At 50.5% G+C, this 18,072-nt stretch overlaps 1 protein-coding gene across 1 annotated transcript; it reads left to right on the forward strand.

The window, feature by feature from the left end:
* The first annotated feature begins 3,777 nt into the window (after window positions 1-3,777).
* LYPD3 (LY6/PLAUR domain containing 3) lies at window positions 3,778-7,963 on the forward strand. The gene is made up of 5 exons (XM_046683844.1): window positions 3,778-3,908; window positions 4,537-4,668; window positions 5,406-5,576; window positions 5,883-6,044; window positions 6,925-7,963. Exons 1-5 carry the CDS (start codon window positions 3,827-3,829, stop codon window positions 7,431-7,433), a joined length of 1,056 nt encoding a protein of 351 aa, XP_046539800.1. The 5' UTR covers window positions 3,778-3,826; the 3' UTR covers window positions 7,434-7,963.
* The last annotated feature ends 10,109 nt before the right edge of the window (window positions 7,964-18,072 follow it).

An 18,072-nucleotide genomic window follows, 5' to 3' on the forward strand; every position in this document is an offset into this window, starting at 1 on the left:
TGGGAGCCCCAGGAGGCAGGGATCGGGGCTGTTTCCATCACTGTCTGATCCCTGGCACACAGCAGAGGGCCTAGTGCAAAGTGGGTATTGAGGGTGCATCCGATGGTTGAGTAAATTGATGAGAAAAAGAAGCAGAGGAGTGGGGAGAGTGGTGAACGAGGCAGACAGAACTCTGCATCCTCAAGGTCTCACCCAAGGTGTCCCCTCCTTCGAGAAGCTCTCCTTGATCCCTAATCTGCGTCAGGTGCCTATTCTGGGACTCCACACAACAGCCCCGCCCACTCCCGGCTGTCACTGTGGAGACAGGGCTTTCCCCCTTCAGTCCTCTCTGGAACTCGGCGTTCAATCCCTCTGGTCCCCGTCTCCTCAGGACCTGGATGTCCTGTCCCAGGATTCCTTGAGGATCCAGATGTGGTGCTCCTGAGTCCTGGCCTTGCAAACACCCCAATCCCCAGGCCCTCAGGGGCCCCAAGTGTCCCTTGGCCTCCACCTCCAGGCGTGAGACATCTGGATTCTTGGATCAATTCAGCCCCCAGCCCCTTGCAAACTAGGCCCTGACTGGGGTCAGCTTCACGGGCATCACGGGTGTGTGCCCAGTGTAGTCGACAGGTCTTCCCGCTCAGAAGAGCCCTCTTGGGTCTGGTGCTCTGGGGTTGCTGTCTGGAAATTCTTACTTTGTATTTGCGTCTGTGTTTTGTAAGTGAAGTCTGACGGGACATGAGCTGGGGCCTTGGGGCCTCGGCTCACACAAGGTCCCACCGCCTGCCACCTCCCACCTCCCCGGGATAGCTTCTGTCTGCCTTCCCCTCTTTGCCCGTGCCCTGTGACCACTGCCACCCTCCAGCCCGGCAGAGCCTGGGTGCCCACGGGAAGTTCGGTGTCAGGCGCTTGTGCCTTATGGCATCTCCAGGTGGGGCATGGCTGTGCCCAGCTGATGGAAGGGAAACCCAGCAACGAGGCTGCTTTAGTTGTGGGCAGGGTCTCTAGACTCCTGTGAGGGTCTGTGCTCACACTTTGAGTGTCCCTGTGCCCAAGGGAATGTGACGTTAAACCCGGTGAGGGGCTGAGAGAGATGGCGGGAGAAAGGAAAAGAGTGTTTTCTTTCCATTTAGTACCTTCCACGGCACTCTTTCCTGCCTTTTGAACCAGGTTCCCATATTCTCATTTTGCACTGAGCCCTGCAAATTATGTAGCCAGCCCTGCCCCTGCCCCCACCCCTTCTCTGACGCATCCCAGACAGTGCATCCCGGAGGGAGTGGGTCTGAGACCGGCTGGGAGCATCACTGGGCTCAGAGCCTGCTCTGCCCCGGGGGACAGGAAACCCACAGTGGATATGGCCCCAAGCTTGTCTGAGGCCCTGGCATGACCTCCAGGGCCGGGGACCGCCTCTGCCCGGACCCCTCTGTTCATCTGTCTGCGGAACCGGATTCTAAATCTCTTTGCAGCGACCTCTGCAGAGAGGATCTGGGAAGAGTCATGGAGCTGGCCTGAGTACAGGGCCCGCATTCAAACCTCCCTCCGCTCTCTGGTCCTGGGCCAGGCGAGGGTCAGCGCCCAGAATCCGGGCAGGCCTGAGCAGGAGGAGACTCCCCACCCTGGGTCCCACTCCCTTCCGAGATGCTAGTTCTTCCGGTCTGGCCAGTTGGGGTTCCTCCCTGAAACTCTCCCACGCAGCTGGGGCCCCCGGGGCCTCCTGCTCCCGAGCACAGAATAATAATAGTATTGTCACCCTGCCTCCCTCCGTCCCTCAGGAGATAGGGGTTTTCAGACTCATTTGGCAAAGGAGGCGGTTGAAGTTCAGAGAGGGAGATCAATTTGTTTGAAGTCACCCAGCAAGAGGATGGCAGAGGCAGGATGAAAATTTCAGTCTGTCTGCTTCTAGCCTTGATACTTTGCCCACTGCCTCACTCCAGCATGAAAGACGCTCCTTCCTTGATTATAAAACGGACACCTCAGAGACTCAGAGAGGTGAAGACACTTACGCAGGGTCACCCAGCAAACCCTAAGTGGGGCTGGGACTCCAACCTGGGAGGCAGGGGCTACTGCTGGATGACCTCACAAGGAGTCATTCACTTTCTCTCTCTGAGCCTCAGCCTGATGCCAAGTGACCTCGCCTAGTGACTGAGGTGCTAGTCACTGTGGCGAATGGGGGTGCCCAACGGGGTCTGGGAGCAGATAATGTCTTTATGAACACAGCCGCTATTTTGCCTGCCAGAGAGAAATCTTATCTATGAGCCAGGAGAAACAAAGCAAGGTCTGAGCTGTAACATATAATAATATAATACATAACACAAATAATATAATGTAATGTAAGCAGTTGCTTATATGAACCGGGACGTGGGGATGCTCAGTCATTTGTGGTTTGTAAAGTGTTCTTGTTTGTGTGTTCACACATGGAAATACAGGGTCCTGATTGTGTCCCGCCCCATCCCGGTTACACTGTGGCCCCATCTGATGCTGGCGTTCCGTGACATTGTCTCCGTGAAACAGAACACCACGGCCTCGCTGTGGTGTCAGCCGTCAGGGGCTGCTTTTTTCTTTCTTACCTGGAAGACTGTCCAGCCCCTCAGTGTCTCCTGGCCTTCTCTCTCGCTTCTTCTAGAGTCTTTTCCTTTTTTACACAGAGTGACATTTTTCCTTTCTTTTTTGAAGTATAATGTACACTGAGTGAAGTGCATTATGTTTACAGCTCGGCGATTCTTTACATTATTGGCACACACGTGTAACTACAATTAGAATGTACTGTAGTATATGATGTATTGTATTGCATTGCCCTCCCCAGAGGAACCCCTGTTCTGCTATCTATCACCACTGATTAGTTTGTTCTAGAACTTCATATAAAGGAAGCCGCGCAGTATGTTTTATTTGTCTAAGGCTTCTTGAGCTCAACACAAAGTTTGGGGCATTCCTCCACGTTGCTGCCGTCACCAGCAGTTGGTGCGTTTTCATAGCTGTGTAGTATTCCACAGGACTCCTGAACCACTCCTTCTTTCTCCCTTCACTTCTTGATGGATATTTGCCTTATTTCCCAGATTGATTGTTTTTAAAAGCAAATCTGATCATGTCCCCCAGCTGATTTAGAGCCTCTCAAAGGTTTTCTACTTTTTTCAGAATTAATTCACATCTCCCCTCAGGGCCTGTAATACCCTGAATAGTCCAGCCCCTGCCTGGCTCTTCTGCCTCAGTTTCTCCCCTTGCCCTCTGAGCTCCAGGCACACTGCTCTCCCCTCTGAGTTTGAATGGTCCACGCTACTTCCCACCTCTAGGTCTTTGAGATCACAACTCCCTTTACATCCTTGGGGAAGCTTCACTGATCAGTGCCACTTCTGGACCCCACACCTCCTTGTAGCTCCCCACACTTCTTCACTGTCCTCCTTGCAAATAGCAGTCTGTATGATTATTTGATTAACATCTGTCTCCCCCATCAGACTACGAGCTCTGTGTGGTCAGGCTCTGGTTCTGTCTTAATCTCCATCACCCAGACCACAGCCCAGCACATGGCAGGTGCTCATTAAATATTTACTGAGTGCTGAGTGTTGAGTAGACCCTCTCTGTGAGCCTCAGTATTCTCCCCTCTACCTCCCAAACACACAGACTTTCTCCTGGGAGCCACTGGGGAACCTTGACTCCCGCCCTTTCCCTCCTTGGCAGCTGTGAGTGACGCACCCAGGGGTGGGTGCCCCGCCCCACGGCGGACGCTGATTTGGCCCGGTTGGGCAAGGCCAGGGGTGCCTGGGGGCAGGTTACTCATCCTGGGCTCAGGTAAGAGGGCCCGGGTTGGGAGGTGGCACAACCAGGGGGGACGCCGAGGGAGCAGGACCGAGCCATGGACCCCGCCAAGAAAGCAGGCGCCCGGGCTGTGATCTGGACTCTGGGCTGGCTGCTACTGCCGCTGCTACTTCAAGAAGGTTGGTCTGCTGCCAGGAGAGGGCAGAGGGGGCAGAGTGGGGGCTCTAGGGAGGAGGGTCTCCCCTCCCCCTACAGAGCGGGCTGCGGGAAGGATCTCCATCATGGGCACAGGGGACTGGGGAAAAGTTCTTCCATCCTGAGCAGAGGGGGCTATAGGAAGAGTGCCCATCCTGGGCAGAGGGGACTGTGGAAAGGATTCCTGCCCAGGGGGGCTGTGGGGAAATTCTTCCATCCCTAGCAGAGCGGGGCTGTGGGAAGAGATCCCTCACTGAGCCGACTTGACTGTGGGAAAAGTTCTGCCATCCTGATCGGAGAACTGTGGGCAGGTATCCCCCCTAGTCATGGCAGCAATTCCCCCGGGCTCCACGGCAGGGACTCCTCACCGGGCATAAGGGGCTGCGGGAAGGATGCTCTCACTGCAGACATAGGGGGCTTGAAGGAAAGGGACACAGTGTATCCCATGGCCCCCGATTTGTGGAAAGGTCTTCCTTACTCCTGTCCTGGAAAAGGAGTGTGCAATAGGGTTGCCTCGTTCCGGGGACCGAGGTCGTGGGAAGGACTCTGTCTCCTTGCGGGGAGGAGGCCTCAGCAGGGATCGCTCATTTCTACTCGGCCCTGCACCCCCAGGAGCGCAGGCCCTGGAGTGCTACAGCTGCGTGCAGAAAGCAGATGACGGATGCTCACCGCACAAGATGAAGACGGTGAAGTGCCCGGCCGGCGTGGACGTCTGCACAGAGGCGGTGGGGGCGGTGGAGACCAGTGAGTGGGGCCCCCTGGTCCATGCGTACCCCTCGAAGCTCCTCCAGCCAGGCCCCGCCTCCTTGTAGTCCCGCTCCTCCCTCTGACCACGGCCACACCCTTCAATGCAGCCCTTGGACTCCCTTTCAGCCTGGCCTGGTCCCTTCACCACCACCACGCCATCGGGGATTAGAGGGCCGAGGGGCTGAGAGTTGTGAAACGGGTGGGGTGAGCTGGAAGAGCCCGGCTCTGGGCACACCATGTCCATTTCCGCTCCACACTGACACCGCCCTACCCAATTCTGTCCCTTCTAGAACCCTTTCCTCCCCAGCCCAGCCTCCCCTATTCCAGGCGGGCCCTTGGTAATGGAGATCCCTCTAGAGGTCTTCTCCTAGGTTCCGCGGGCTGAGGCTCCGCCCTTCTGACCCGCCCTCTGTGGATCCCCGCCCCTATCTGAGGTCCCCACTCCTCTCTGATCCTGTGCCTTTTTTTTTGGATCGGTCTCAGCTCCTTTCGATGTTGCTTTCTGCAGATACAGGTTCCGCCCCTTTACGGCCCTCCTCGATTCTGTCCAGCTTCTGTCAGCCTGCAAGCCCCTGGGACTCAGCTTTTTGAGGTCCCGCCCCTCCATCTGTCATTTCCCCTCCGATCTGCTCTTTCTGAGGCCCCGCCCTGTCCGACCCTGGCCTGTCCATCCTCCGGTACTGGTCTATTCGAGGCCGCGCCTCCTCTGACCCCGCCCCCTCCCCTCTCCGCAGTTCACGGGCAATTCTCGGTGGCAGTGCGGGGCTGCGGTTCGGGACTCCCCGGCAAGAATGACCGCGGGCTGGACCTTCACGGCCTTCTGGCCTTCATCCAGCTGCAGCAGTGCGCCCAGGACCGCTGCAACGCCAAGCTCAACCTCACCTCGCGGGCGCTCAACCCAGCAGGTCGGTGGGGGCGCGGCCCGAGGCTCAGGGGCGGAGTCACATCGGGCCGAGCGGCTGGAGGCGGGAGAACTCGGCCGGGCGTGGGCGGGGCCAAGAGACAGTGGGCGGGGCTTCTTTGCTGTTGGCGCCGTGTGGTTGGACGCGGGGGGCGGGGTTATGGCTGGTGGGCGGGGCGCCCTGGTGGGCGGGGCTAGGGGCTGGGCTGAGCGTCCGTCGAGGGGCAGAGACCCCGACTGGAGGGACCCGGTGCAAGCTTTGCTTCCCAAACCCCCTCGACCGCCTCCCTCCTACCCGCTCCCCTCGCAGGCAATGAGAGCGCATACGAGCCCAATGGCGCCGAGTGCTACAGCTGCGTGGGGCTGAGCCGCCAGGCCTGCCAGGGTAAGGCGCCGCCCGTCGTGAGCTGCTACAATGCCAGTGACCGCGTCTACAAGGGCTGTTTCGACGGCAACGTCACCTTGACGGCAGGTGAGCGAGCCCGGGAGCACGGGGCCTGCAGGAGTTGTGGTGGCCTTTCTGAGGCCTCATGAGCGGTAGGCAGCCCTTTACCCAAAGGGGTCCCCCAGCTCCAACGCCTTCTGGGAACTGTAGGCCTCAGTTCTTGTCTTGGCCTAGAGCATCATGAGAAGTGCTGTCCTATCCCCACTATAGCGTGGGGATACGGATGCTTTTGTCCTGGAGTTTTTTGGGGAAATACATTTTTATAGAGCCCTGCCAGGTGCAGAATGGGAGGATGTGCTATGAGAAATGTATTTCAGCCTCCAAGCGTCTGTCCAGGCATTGCAGGCAATCTAGTTCTGACTCCTTAAAACTCGAGGGGTTAGAGTCCCCACCTAAGCTCTTGGGAGAGCTGTAGTTCATCCTTCTGGCCTCTGCCTCAGGGAACCATGGGAGATGAAGTTCTTCAAACTCCATCTTCTGCCAGGTGTATTCTGGGAGATGTAGTTCTGACTCTAAGACTAATTTTAATGGGGGTGGGTTGTGAGCGAGAGGGAGGGGGAAAATGACAGGAGGGATGTAGGAGAGGTTTGTTCTGCTCTCTGGTTACCGGAGAGGTGTTGATTCCTGTCCAGACTTTTCTTCCAAGGCATTGTGGGACTTGTAGTTCAGCCTACACACACTTCCTTACAAAGTACTATGGGAAATGTGGTCCACATTTACCCCCAAAGACAGTGGGACAGTGTTTCTCAAAGTGGAGACTGAATTGAGACTTTTGGGTTAATGAATACAGAGCCCTTCTGTCCCCTGTTTTGGGGGTTCTTGCTCTTGTCTTGCCCCTAAGTTTTACTCTGCCTACGCTTACCCTCCTCCCTCCAACCGTGGACCTACCTGTGTCTCCCTCCTGCAGCTAATGTGACCGTATCCTTGCCTGTCCGGGGCTGCGTCCAGGATGAGTTCTGTACCCGGGATGGGGTGACAGGCCCAGGGTTCACGCTCAGCGGCTCCTGCTGCCAGGGTTCCCGCTGTAACTCGGACCTCCGCAATAAGACCTACTTCTCCCCTGAGTTCCCGCCGCTTGTCCTGCTGCCTGCTCCTAAGACCACCACTCGGGCTCCAACCACCTCTGTCACCACTTCCACCCCAGCCCCAACCACCACCACCACTACCACCACCACCACCTCTACCGCCAAACCCACGTCAGCCCGAGCCAGCCAGACTCCTCCACGGGAAGGAGAACCTGAGACCTCCGAGGAGGAGGAGGAATCTAGCTTGCCTGGAGGTGCTGCTGGTCACCAGGACCGTAGTAACAAGCAGCAGTACCCCACAAAAGATGGGGCCCATGATAATGGCTCTGCCACTCCCTCGGCGGGGTTGGCGGCTCTTCTGTTGGCTGTGGCTGCTGGCACCCTGCTCTGAGCTTCTCCACCTGGAAACCTCCTCTCTTCCCATTCCTTCCCTTTCCCACCACTGGACTGGACTGGGCTGGCCCAGCCCCTGTTCTTCCAATCTCCCACCGTGGCCCCAGCTTCTGCTGCACTGGTTTGCGGCTTTGGGAAATAAAGGTACCGTTGTATATATCCTGCCAGGGTATTCTAGCTTCTTGAGGGCAGCCCGTGTTTCCCCCTCATCTTTGTCTCTCCCTGCTCGCCTCGTGGTGCCTAGGACAGAGAGCAGTCAGAGCTGTCACAGGGAAGGTGGGAGGGACATGATAAGCTTCCTGTTTGCTTTCTCTTGGCCAACCTGCACTGAGGGGGAGGCGGGGCGGGATCATGGGTCCCCCTCTGATGGCTGCTGCCCCTGCCCCCGTCCTTGTGGGAATCGTTTCAGCGACTGTCTGTCTTCCTTACTAGACTGTGAGCTCCTCCTGGGCAGGGACCGTGCCTTGTGCCTCTGTGTGGCCCGTTTCTGGCACGTAAAGGCCTCAATAAAAGTTTAATTACTTTGTATAGTGTTTCAAAGGAGTCATTTCTGCCTCATTTCTTATAACAACCTCCTGAAGCTGAGCTAGGGCAGGAATGCGAAGACCTTTAACAGATGGAGAAGCTCCAATCCAGAGTCACAGCGCTGGAGAGAGTCAGTGTTGGAACTCCTGTCATCTCCTGGGGTTTTAGCCAGCTTGTGGGTGAGCCCACTGGTGAAGGGGAGACCGGGTGAAACCATTAAGCAGTGTCACAGGGGTGAATGAGACTTCCAGCAATGCTTGGGAGCAGAGGGGAGCTCTGTTTAATGGGTTTCTACATGGTACCCGGGCCCCACCCACCTTGCCAACTACCTGGTTTCTTAAGAATCATTCAGTTGCATCCCACTTGTCCAGAAGGGTTCGAGGGTGCTACTGTCAGTCTTTGCTTCATGTTGGGGACGTGAGGCCTGAGCCCCAACTCCATCTCCTCCAATCAGACGAAGACCTGGGGGCCCCAGGGAGGAAAAGCCTGGCTTGGGAATGAGAGAGGCTGGCAGGCTTCAGGACTGCCTGATGGAAGGGGACTACATGTGGGGAACAGTAAGATAGTAATAGTAATAGTGCCAATATCACTATTTATTTTTTTTTGAGGAAGATCAGCCCTGAGCTAACATTTGCTGCCAATCCTCCTCTTTTTTGCTGAGGAAGACTGGCCCTGAGCTAACACCCATGCCCATCTTTCTCTACTTTATACGTGGGACGCCTACCACAGCATGGCTTGCCAAGTGGTGCCATGTCTGCACCCGGGATCTGAACTGGCGAACCCCGGGCCACCGAAGCAGAATGTGCGAACTCAACTGCTGCACCACCAGGCTGGCCTGCCAACATCACTATTAATAGGGAGTAATATGATGTAATAACAACAAAACAATAATAAATAATGATTAGAGTAACAAAATAGAGAATTAATAAGAGAATGAGCCACCGTACAAGGGGAAACATCAGTCGTAGTAACTATAGTTACAGGAATGTTAGTCATCAAACAGTCTTACCAGATGTCCAGCTGGTACTTAGGGTGTTTGCATCCATGATGTCATTTAATTTTCCATATATATTCTCGGGTGGGATGATTGGGGAAACTGAGGCTCAGAATGATAAGGTAACCTAAGCCACAGCAAGTAATACATTTACTATGTCCTAGGTAAGTGCTGTACTTGGATCCTATGAGGTAAGTATTTATCATCTGCATTTTATAAGATGAAGAAATCAGGCCCAGAGAGGTTGAGAAACTTGCCCCGGGTCACCCAGCTAATAAACAGTGGAGCCCATTTTTGTACCCAGGCAGCTAGCTGGGCTTTACGGAGCATGACCAAACTGGTCATAACTTTCCCCTCAGCTTGACTAAATTTTAGACAGGCTTCTTCCTGCCTCAAATCCGTGACATTCCTCTCACCCCAGCCCTTCCAGAATCCAGATGACCTAACCACAGGGGCCCCAGACCTCCCTTTTCTTAGAGCATTTACTTCAGGAAACTTGTCCTCATCGAATTCCTTCTCTGCCCCTTTGAGATAGATGTAAATCTCTTTAAAAGCCTCTTGTCACCTTTACAAGCAGGGAAATGTCTTTCTCAAGGACCTGGGAACCATCTCTTTGAAACGTAAAGATGGCACTTCTGTCTCCCAGTTTCCCTGGGAGGGTGTGAGCCTGCCTCCCGTGGGTGCCTTTCTCCAAGTTGTCAGGAGGATAAAGCAAGTTTCCCTCTCTTTTGGGCAAAGCTAATGAAAACACAGATGGCCCGCGATCTGTCCCTTGCCCCAGCTCCTCACCCGCAACTGCACTTCGGTTCATCAGATTCAGACCTCACATCCTGCTGAGGCCTGAAGTCAGTGGTGATGCCACAGTTGTGGAGCTGAAGCAGATGTTGAAGGAATATATATGGATATATTTTTCTTTTTTTTGCTGAGGAAGATTTGCCCTGAGCTAACAACATCTGTGCCAATCTTCCTCTGTTTTTGAGGATGTGGGCCACCAGCACAGCATGGCCACTAACAGAGCAGTGTAGGTCCACACCTGGGAACCAAACCTGGGCCACCCAAGCAGAGCGCACTGAACTTAACCACTAGGCCTCTGGGGCTGGCCCAAGGGTAGTATTTTTAAAAGGTAAAATCATGGCTTTCACACAGATATAAAATGAACACGTCAATGATTTTATTTAGCTTGTTCCGGAGTAAGGAAACCAGTAAAACGTTACAACCAGTTCAAAGGAGAAGTTGGAGAACACGTGCATACAGGCGATCAGGAAGGGTAAGATCAATTTATAAGTGGAGGTGAAACTGGTCACTATCCAGAGGGAAATGATCAGCCGTGTTCCACCAGGCAGGAATCTTCTGCGTTCCTATCAGTTTAGTGTCATAGTTTTTTAAGACAATGAAAGGTGGAGACAACCCAGAAGGGTGTGCTGGAAGGTCACCGGGTAATCCTTTCTGCCCGGGACAAAGGCTTTCACCTCTCGAAGCCCCCGGTGTGGTGAGGGAGGCCGAGATACAGTCTGTCCTGGCAGCGTGCTGTGAGAGGTGGGGTAGGGCATTTTGTACACACAGATGAGGGACACAGGGAAGAGGCCCTCCAGGTGTGGGTCCCGTATTGAGGGTGACACCTTGCTCACCTGCACAACTATGTGACCACCCAGCACTGTCCATTTCAGAGACCGTATTATTTTCCTAGGGCTGCTGTAACGAAGTCCACAGACTGGTGGTAAGACAACAGACATTTATTGTCTCAGTTCTGGAGGCTAGAAAACTGACTTCAAGGTGTTGGTAGCGGGCCGGCCCGGTGGTGCAGCGGTTAAGTGTGCATGTTCTGCTTCGGCGGCCCGGGGTTCACCAGTTCAGATCCCGGGTGCAGACATGGCACCGCTTGGCAAGCCATACTGTGGTAGGCGTCCCACATATAAAGTAGAGGAAGATGGGCATGGATGTTAGCTCAGGGCCAGTCTTCCTCAGGAAAAAGAGGAGGATTGGCAGCAGTTAGCTCAGGGCTAATCTTCCTCAAAAAAAAAAAAAGGTGTTGGTAGGGGCAAACACCCTTTGAGCCTCTGGGGAGGGTCCTGCCTTGCTTTGTCCAGCTTCTGGTGGGCCCAGGCATTCCTTGTCCTGTGGACACATTACTCCACTCTCTGTCTCCTCTGTTGCAGTGCACTTCCCCTGTCTGTCTGTGTCCAAATTTCCCCTCCTTGTAAGGACCCCGGTCATATTAGGTACTGGCCACGCTAATGACCTCATCTTAACTGCAAAGAACCTATTTCCAAATAAGGTCACATTCACAGGTCCTGGGGGTTAGGACGTCAACATATCTTTTTAGTGGGACACAGTTCTTCTCATAACAAACACTGTAGAATAGAGGTTCAGGGGCCAGACTTGTGTCAGATAAACCATTTCAGTCCCAGCTCTGTTTCCACTCTGTGCCGGGTACCCCTACTACTGTTCCACTCAGGCTGAAGTTGAGCTGGGGAATTCTCTCTAAGCCTCAGTTTCCTCATCTCTTAAATGGGGATAATAATAGTTCCTACCTTTAGGACTCATGAGTCTTGAACTTGATAATGTGGGTCAGGTACAGTGTCTGGCATATAGGAAGAGCTCAGAATATAGGGAATCAGCAAGATGGTAAAGTTGACTCACAAGCATTTAGGCAAGGTGGAAGTATATTTAGTCAGTGAAAGAAAGAGTGCTGAAATCAGATTGCAAAGAGAGATTCAAAACTAGTTCTTTGGGCCAACACCGTGGCATACTGGTTGAGTTCACACGCTCCACTTCGACAGCCCAGGGTTCGCTGATTTGATGCTGGGCTCAGACCTACACACCACTCATCCTCAGGCCATGCTGTGGCAGTGCCCCACATACCAAAGAGAGGAAGATTGGCACGGACATTAGCTCAGGGCCAATCTTCCTCACCAAAAAAAAAAAACGCAACCCCAAATTGAATTAAAAACAACAACAAATTAGTTCTTGTCCTCCAGGACAATCAAATCTGAATGTCTGGGGTTGTATTTTCTTCTGCACAGAAATCATTTCCACCAGAAATCCTTTGCATCTTTACCAGACAAAAATCATTTGCAACTTATCAATCTTCTACAAGTTAATATCTAAATCGTAGAATCTGAGCCCTACTCAATAATAAATAGTAAGACAAACAAAGCTGCATTCCTGCCAAGAATCAGATCATCCCTGAATGGGTCTCTAAGACAATGCTCCAGTGACATATTGGAAGTACACGTGGTTCCGCTTTTGTCTTATTTCTAAGTTTGAGGTCAGCGTTGCTCAAAGAAATATATTGTAAGACACAAATGTAATTTAAAATTTCCTAGGATCCGCGTTAAAAAATGAAAAAGTTGCAATTAATTTTAATAATATATTTTAACCCCATATATGCAAATATTATTATTTAAATATGTAATCAATACAAGAGCATTATTAATGAGATATTTTGGATTTTTTTATACTAAGGTTTTGGAGTCTTATGTGTATTTTACATTTCATTTTGCACTAACCACATTTCACGTGTTCAATATCTAAAGCTTTAGAACTTTGTATAAATGGAAATTCACTGTCTATATTCTTTTGTGTAAGGCTTCTTTCACTCAGCTGACGTGGTGTGTCACACTTTGTTTACTCGTTCTTCCACTGAGGGACACCAGTGCTCTTTCCTCTTCCGGGATATTATGACTAAAGCTGCTATGGATATTCTCGTACACTGATTTTTATGAACATATGCTTTCATTTCACTTGCGTAAATACTTAGGAGTAGGATTGCTGTGTCAAGGGATTGGTGTACACTTAGTTTAATAAGAAACTAGCAGATCCTCTTCAAAATCGGTTATACTGTTTTACAGTCTTAATATAAATAAGAATTCCAGTTGTTCCGCATTCTCATCAACATACGGTGTTGTCAGTGGGCCTTTTAAATTTTCCCCATTCTGGTAGGTGGGTTGTGGTATCCGCTCGTCGTCTGAAAGCATTTCCCTGAAGACTAGCTGTGTTGAGTGGGGTCTCACTTGTGCGATATCCAGAGGGATAACGGGAGGAGCTTTGTGGAGAGTTAAGAGGCTATGAAATAGGTGAGTAGGCACGTGAGTGGACCGTGAAAGTCTAGGCTGATTTCTAGGCGGAGTTAAAGGCGCATTGGAGGGTGGGAATCATGAATTGAAGCCTTTTATCAGGACTGTGTGATTTTTCTCCAGCTTCCGTCACTTATGTGGGTACAGGCATTGAGTGGGTCTGAGGTTGGATGTTTACAGATGGCCTTGCAAATAGGGCAAAGCCAGGGACTTGAGAGAGTATGCAAAAGACCCATTAGAATGATGAAGAGTGGAATTTAAGGTTGGAAAGGAGGAAAATTAGGACCTGGGGGATGTGACAGTTCATTCATTCACTCATTCAACACATGTTTTTTTTTTTTTTTGGAAGATTTTGTTTTTCCTTTTTCTCCCCAAACACCCTGGTACATAATTGTATATTTTTAGTTGTGGGTCCTTCTAGTTGTGACATGTGGGACGCCGCCTCAGCATGGCTTGATGAACGGTGTCATGTCTGCCCCCAGGATTTGAATCTGTGAAACCCCAGGCAGCCAAAGCAGAGCGCACGAATGAAACCACTCCGCCCTGGGGCCGGCCCCTCAACATGTTTTTATTTAACACACACCATGGGTCACACGTCATGCTGAGTGGTGGGGATATGGTCATGAACAAGGAGTCGTAGTTCTTGCCCCTGTAAAGAGGTGATATGGTCGTGTGGTTAAGAGCTTGGATTCTGAATCACACTGCCTGCGTTCCAATCTTGGTCCTGCCAGCTACCATCAGTGTAACTTGGGAAAGTTCTTGAACTTCTTCTTTTCCTTTTTTTTGGTGAGGAAGATTGGCCCTGAGCTAACATCTGTGCCAGTCTTGTTCTATTTTGTATGTGGGACGCCACCACAGCATGACTTGAGGAGCACTGTTGTAGGTCTGTATCTGGGATCCGAACCAGTGAACCCCAGCTGGAGCACACAAACTTAACCACTATGCCACTGGGCTGGCCCTCTTTTTTTTTGTGAGGAAGACTTACCCTGAGCGTTAGCCAATCTTCCTCATTGTTTTTTTTTGCTTGAGGAAGATTAGTCCTGAGCTAACATCTGTGCCAATCCTCCTTTACTTTGTATGTGGGATGCTCCACAGCTTGGCTGATGAGTGGAGTAGGTCTGCACCCGGGATCCGAACCTGGGACCCCAGGCCACAGAAATGGAGCATGAGGAACTTTAACCACTCCACCATGAAGCTGGCCCCTGTTCAACTTCTTTGTGCCTCACTTTCTTCATCTTTAAAACAGAGATGATCTAGAAAGTAAGGAAATATTCAAAGAATGATGGGGATGTGTCAAAAGGACACAGGAAGACATCTTAAAGAGGCTCCCTGTGACCAAATCTGGGACGAGTTGAGCATCTGAAATTAAATGATGATAGTAGAGGAGTATAACCCACGGAATAAACAAGAATCCGTGGTTACATACTGATAATAAATAAGTCAGCAAATAAAGAAGGGAAAGCCCTTTGTTATAGTCAAAAGTCAACTAAAGAATGTAGAAGGAATGACAGAATCGGAACATCATCTGGCAGCCCTCATAATAATTGATTCAGGCAAAAATCAATAATAGATGCTGTGATATTGTGATTTATTGTAAGAAATATATATTTGGTCTTTCTTCCGGTTTCTGGCACCGAAGCTCTTCAAACCCCTGGAATTCCCTAAGTGCTAAGAGTGATAAAGGTGTCCTGATATTCCTAACAAACCCCTTTCAACCACACTTGAATTGATGTTAATGAGGTGGCTTTTGGAAGGCCCCTACGGATGGGCGCTGGTTGCCAGGGGAAGCAACCAAATGTATAGAGGGTTGGAGCCTTCAGCCCCACCCCTCTGAGCTCCTGGGATGGGGAGAGAGGCTGGATGTTGAATCAGTGCCCAATGGCCAATGATTTAATCAAGCATGCCTATGCCATGAAGCCGCCATAAAAACACAAAAGGATCCGTTCAGAGAGCTGTGGGGTGGGTGAGCTCGGGGAGACGCTGGGAGAGTGGTGGCTCAAGAGCGCGTGGACACTCCAAGCCCCCTCCCCATCCTTTGCCCTATGCCTCTCTTCCATCTGGCTGCTCCTGAGTTACGTCTTTTTATGGTAAACCAGTAATCTAGTAAGTAAACTGTTTCTGTGGGTTCTGTGAGCCGCTCCAGCAAATGAGCGGAACCCAGGGAAGGGGTTGTTGGAACCTCCAATCTATAGCCAGATGGTGAGAAGCACAGGTGACAACCTTGACTTGTGATTGGCGTCTGGTGTGAGGTGGGGGGGGGGGGGGGTGGGGAGGGGCAGTCTTGTGGGACTGAGCCCTTCCCCTGTGGGATCTGCCCAGGAGATAGCGTCAAATAGTGTCCGAACTGAGCTAACTGCTTGTTGGCGTCGGAAAAAACGCACATACTGTAGATGCTAAAACTAGTGGGTTCAGGTTTGAGGAGGAGGAGAATATTTACATGGGCACAAATTCTCTCCCCACAAGATGCTTATTAGTTACACAGGAGGAAATGGTGACATAAATAGGAAAAACCTGGCAGCCACCACTTTAACCAAGTGATCAAAGTTCGCATCGCTAGAAATGGGACAGACAGGCATCACGGGTCTCCTGGTAGGGTGCATGGAGGAAGGACACAGCATGACTTCCGCGGTTTTGCATAAAATGCACACAACCTAAATCTAATGTGGAAACATCCGATAAGCCCAAACTGAGGGACATTCTATGAAATAGCTGACTTCTGCTTTTCAAAAATATCCATGTCATGAAAGACAAATGACGGAGGCCCCGTTCCAGGTAAAAGGAGATTGAAGAGACTAGAAAAGTGAATGCAGGGTGTGAGCCAGGATCTTTTTTTGCTACAAAGACGTTACTGAAGCAACTGACAAAATCTCAAGAAAGTCCACAAATGAGATAATTTATGTTTGATGTCAATTTGTTGATTTAGAATATAAATGTACTATGATTATGTAAGAGAAGGTCCTTGTTTTTAAGAAATACACACTGATGTATATTTAGAGGTAAAGGGGACACATGTCTGCCACTTACAGTCAAACTGTTCAGGAAAAAATATTTATCTGGGGACAGAAGAAATAATATAATAAATGTGGTAAACCATTAACTTTGGGGAACCTGACTAAAGGGTTTATAGGAATTCTTGGTGTCACTTTCACAACTTTTCTATAAGTCTGAAATTATGTCAAAAATTTAAAAAAGAAAAAATAACAGTCAGGGCCGTTTCGGCGGTGCAGTGGTTATGTTTGCACGTTCTGCTTCGCCAGGCCCGGGGTTCACCAGTTCGGATCCCAGGTGTGGACCTACTCACTGCTTATCAAGCCATGCTGTGGTGGCATCCCACATATAAAGTAGAGGAAGATGGGCATGGATGTTAGCTCAGGGCCAGTCTTCCTCAGCAAAAAGAGGAGGATTGACAGCACATGTTACCTCAGGGCTAATCTTCCTCAAAAAAAAAAAAAAGAAAAAATAACAGAGACAATAATAATACCATACTAAAAGTAAATAATAACATACCTACCGCTTAGAGTGGTTGTGGGGATTAAAATGAGTTAATATATATAAAACAGGACAGTAGCTGGCATGTAGGAAGTACTCACTAGGTATTGTTCTTTATTTTATTTTTATGCCTCTGATACCCTGTAAAGAGTAGATACTTGCCAGGTAAACGCTTGTTCAGTATTTTAAAGCACCCATTGTTTCTGTGTGCCAGGCTCTATGGTAAGCTCCTTCCATGCACCATCGAAAACTCAGAGCAGTCTTGGAAAGTAGTATTAGCGTTTTGTTTTCCAACTTTTTTTTTTAAAGATTTTATTTTTCCTTTTTCTCCCAAAGCCCCTCGGTACACAGTTGTGTAGTTTTAGTTGTGGGTCCTTCTAGTTGTGGCATGTGGGATGCCACCTCAGTGTGGCTTGATGAGCGGTGCCATGTCCGCGCCCAGGGTTCGAACTGGCGAAACCCTGGGTCACAGAAGCAGAGTGCGAGAACTTAACCACTCAGCCAGGGGGCCGGCCCCTCCAACTTTTATTAAGAAAATTTCATACCTACAGACGAGCTGGAAAGGTCCTACAATGCACATCCTCTTAGAGTTAATGACTTCCAACATTTTGCGAGGCCCACTTAGGATGCTCCATTTTAGAGATGCACATACTGAGGTACAGACGCGATTGAATCACTTCCTCAAGGTTTCCCAGAGCTGGGATTGGACCCAGGGAACTGACCCTAGAAACGAAGAACAACTAGTTTACATGTTAGGTGGGCGTGGGGAAGGCACTGCCCGATCCTTCTGCCGCTCACCGTTTCATGCCGCACTATTCCATATAGTGGCCGATAGCCCCATGAGGCTATACATATTTCAGTTTAAATTCGGTAAAATTAAATAAAATTTCAAGTTCAGTTCCTCAGTCACATTTCCAAGTGATGAAATAGCCACTTATGGCCATTGTTTAAATGGCCACATGGGGCCACGGTATGGATGGTGCTGATATAGAAATTTCCATGATCACAGCACTAGTGGGTAAGATAGAGAAGAGATATGATTTCAACCCACATGGCAGTGGGGGTGATGGAGAGCTCTGGGGCCTGCTTAGAGAATATGCCGGCAACAGATGGGGGAAGAATTTAGCCAGCTGGATATTTCCTCCCCCACTACTCTTATCTTTCATTTTTTTAAGAAAACCTTTCATCTGCCCTCATAGACCTGTTACTCTTTCCTGGGCTCCACCCTATCTCTGCCTGTCTATCATTAGCATACATTCAGTTGTCAGTCTCCTGTAATCCTGATTGCTTTGACAAACATCGTGATGAACTTTCCAGCGGGCCGAGTCAGAATTATTTTCATGCTGGAACCAGTGTCTCTCTCGGCTTGCTTTAGATTAGGTAAATGCATTCACAGGAAGAAGCTGGATGTGTCTTTGGGGTGGACAGATCCAAGTTCATATTTTATATTTATTACCTGCGTGGATGTGGGCGGGTGACTTCACTTCTGTGAGCCACTGTGTCCCATTTGTAAAATGGGCATAGTCACACCTGCTTTCGTGGGTAGCCTGAGC

Source organism: Equus quagga, chromosome 13 (genome assembly GCF_021613505.1).
Source record: "Equus quagga isolate Etosha38 chromosome 13, UCLA_HA_Equagga_1.0, whole genome shotgun sequence".
Lineage (NCBI taxonomy): Eukaryota > Metazoa > Chordata > Mammalia > Perissodactyla > Equidae > Equus > Equus quagga.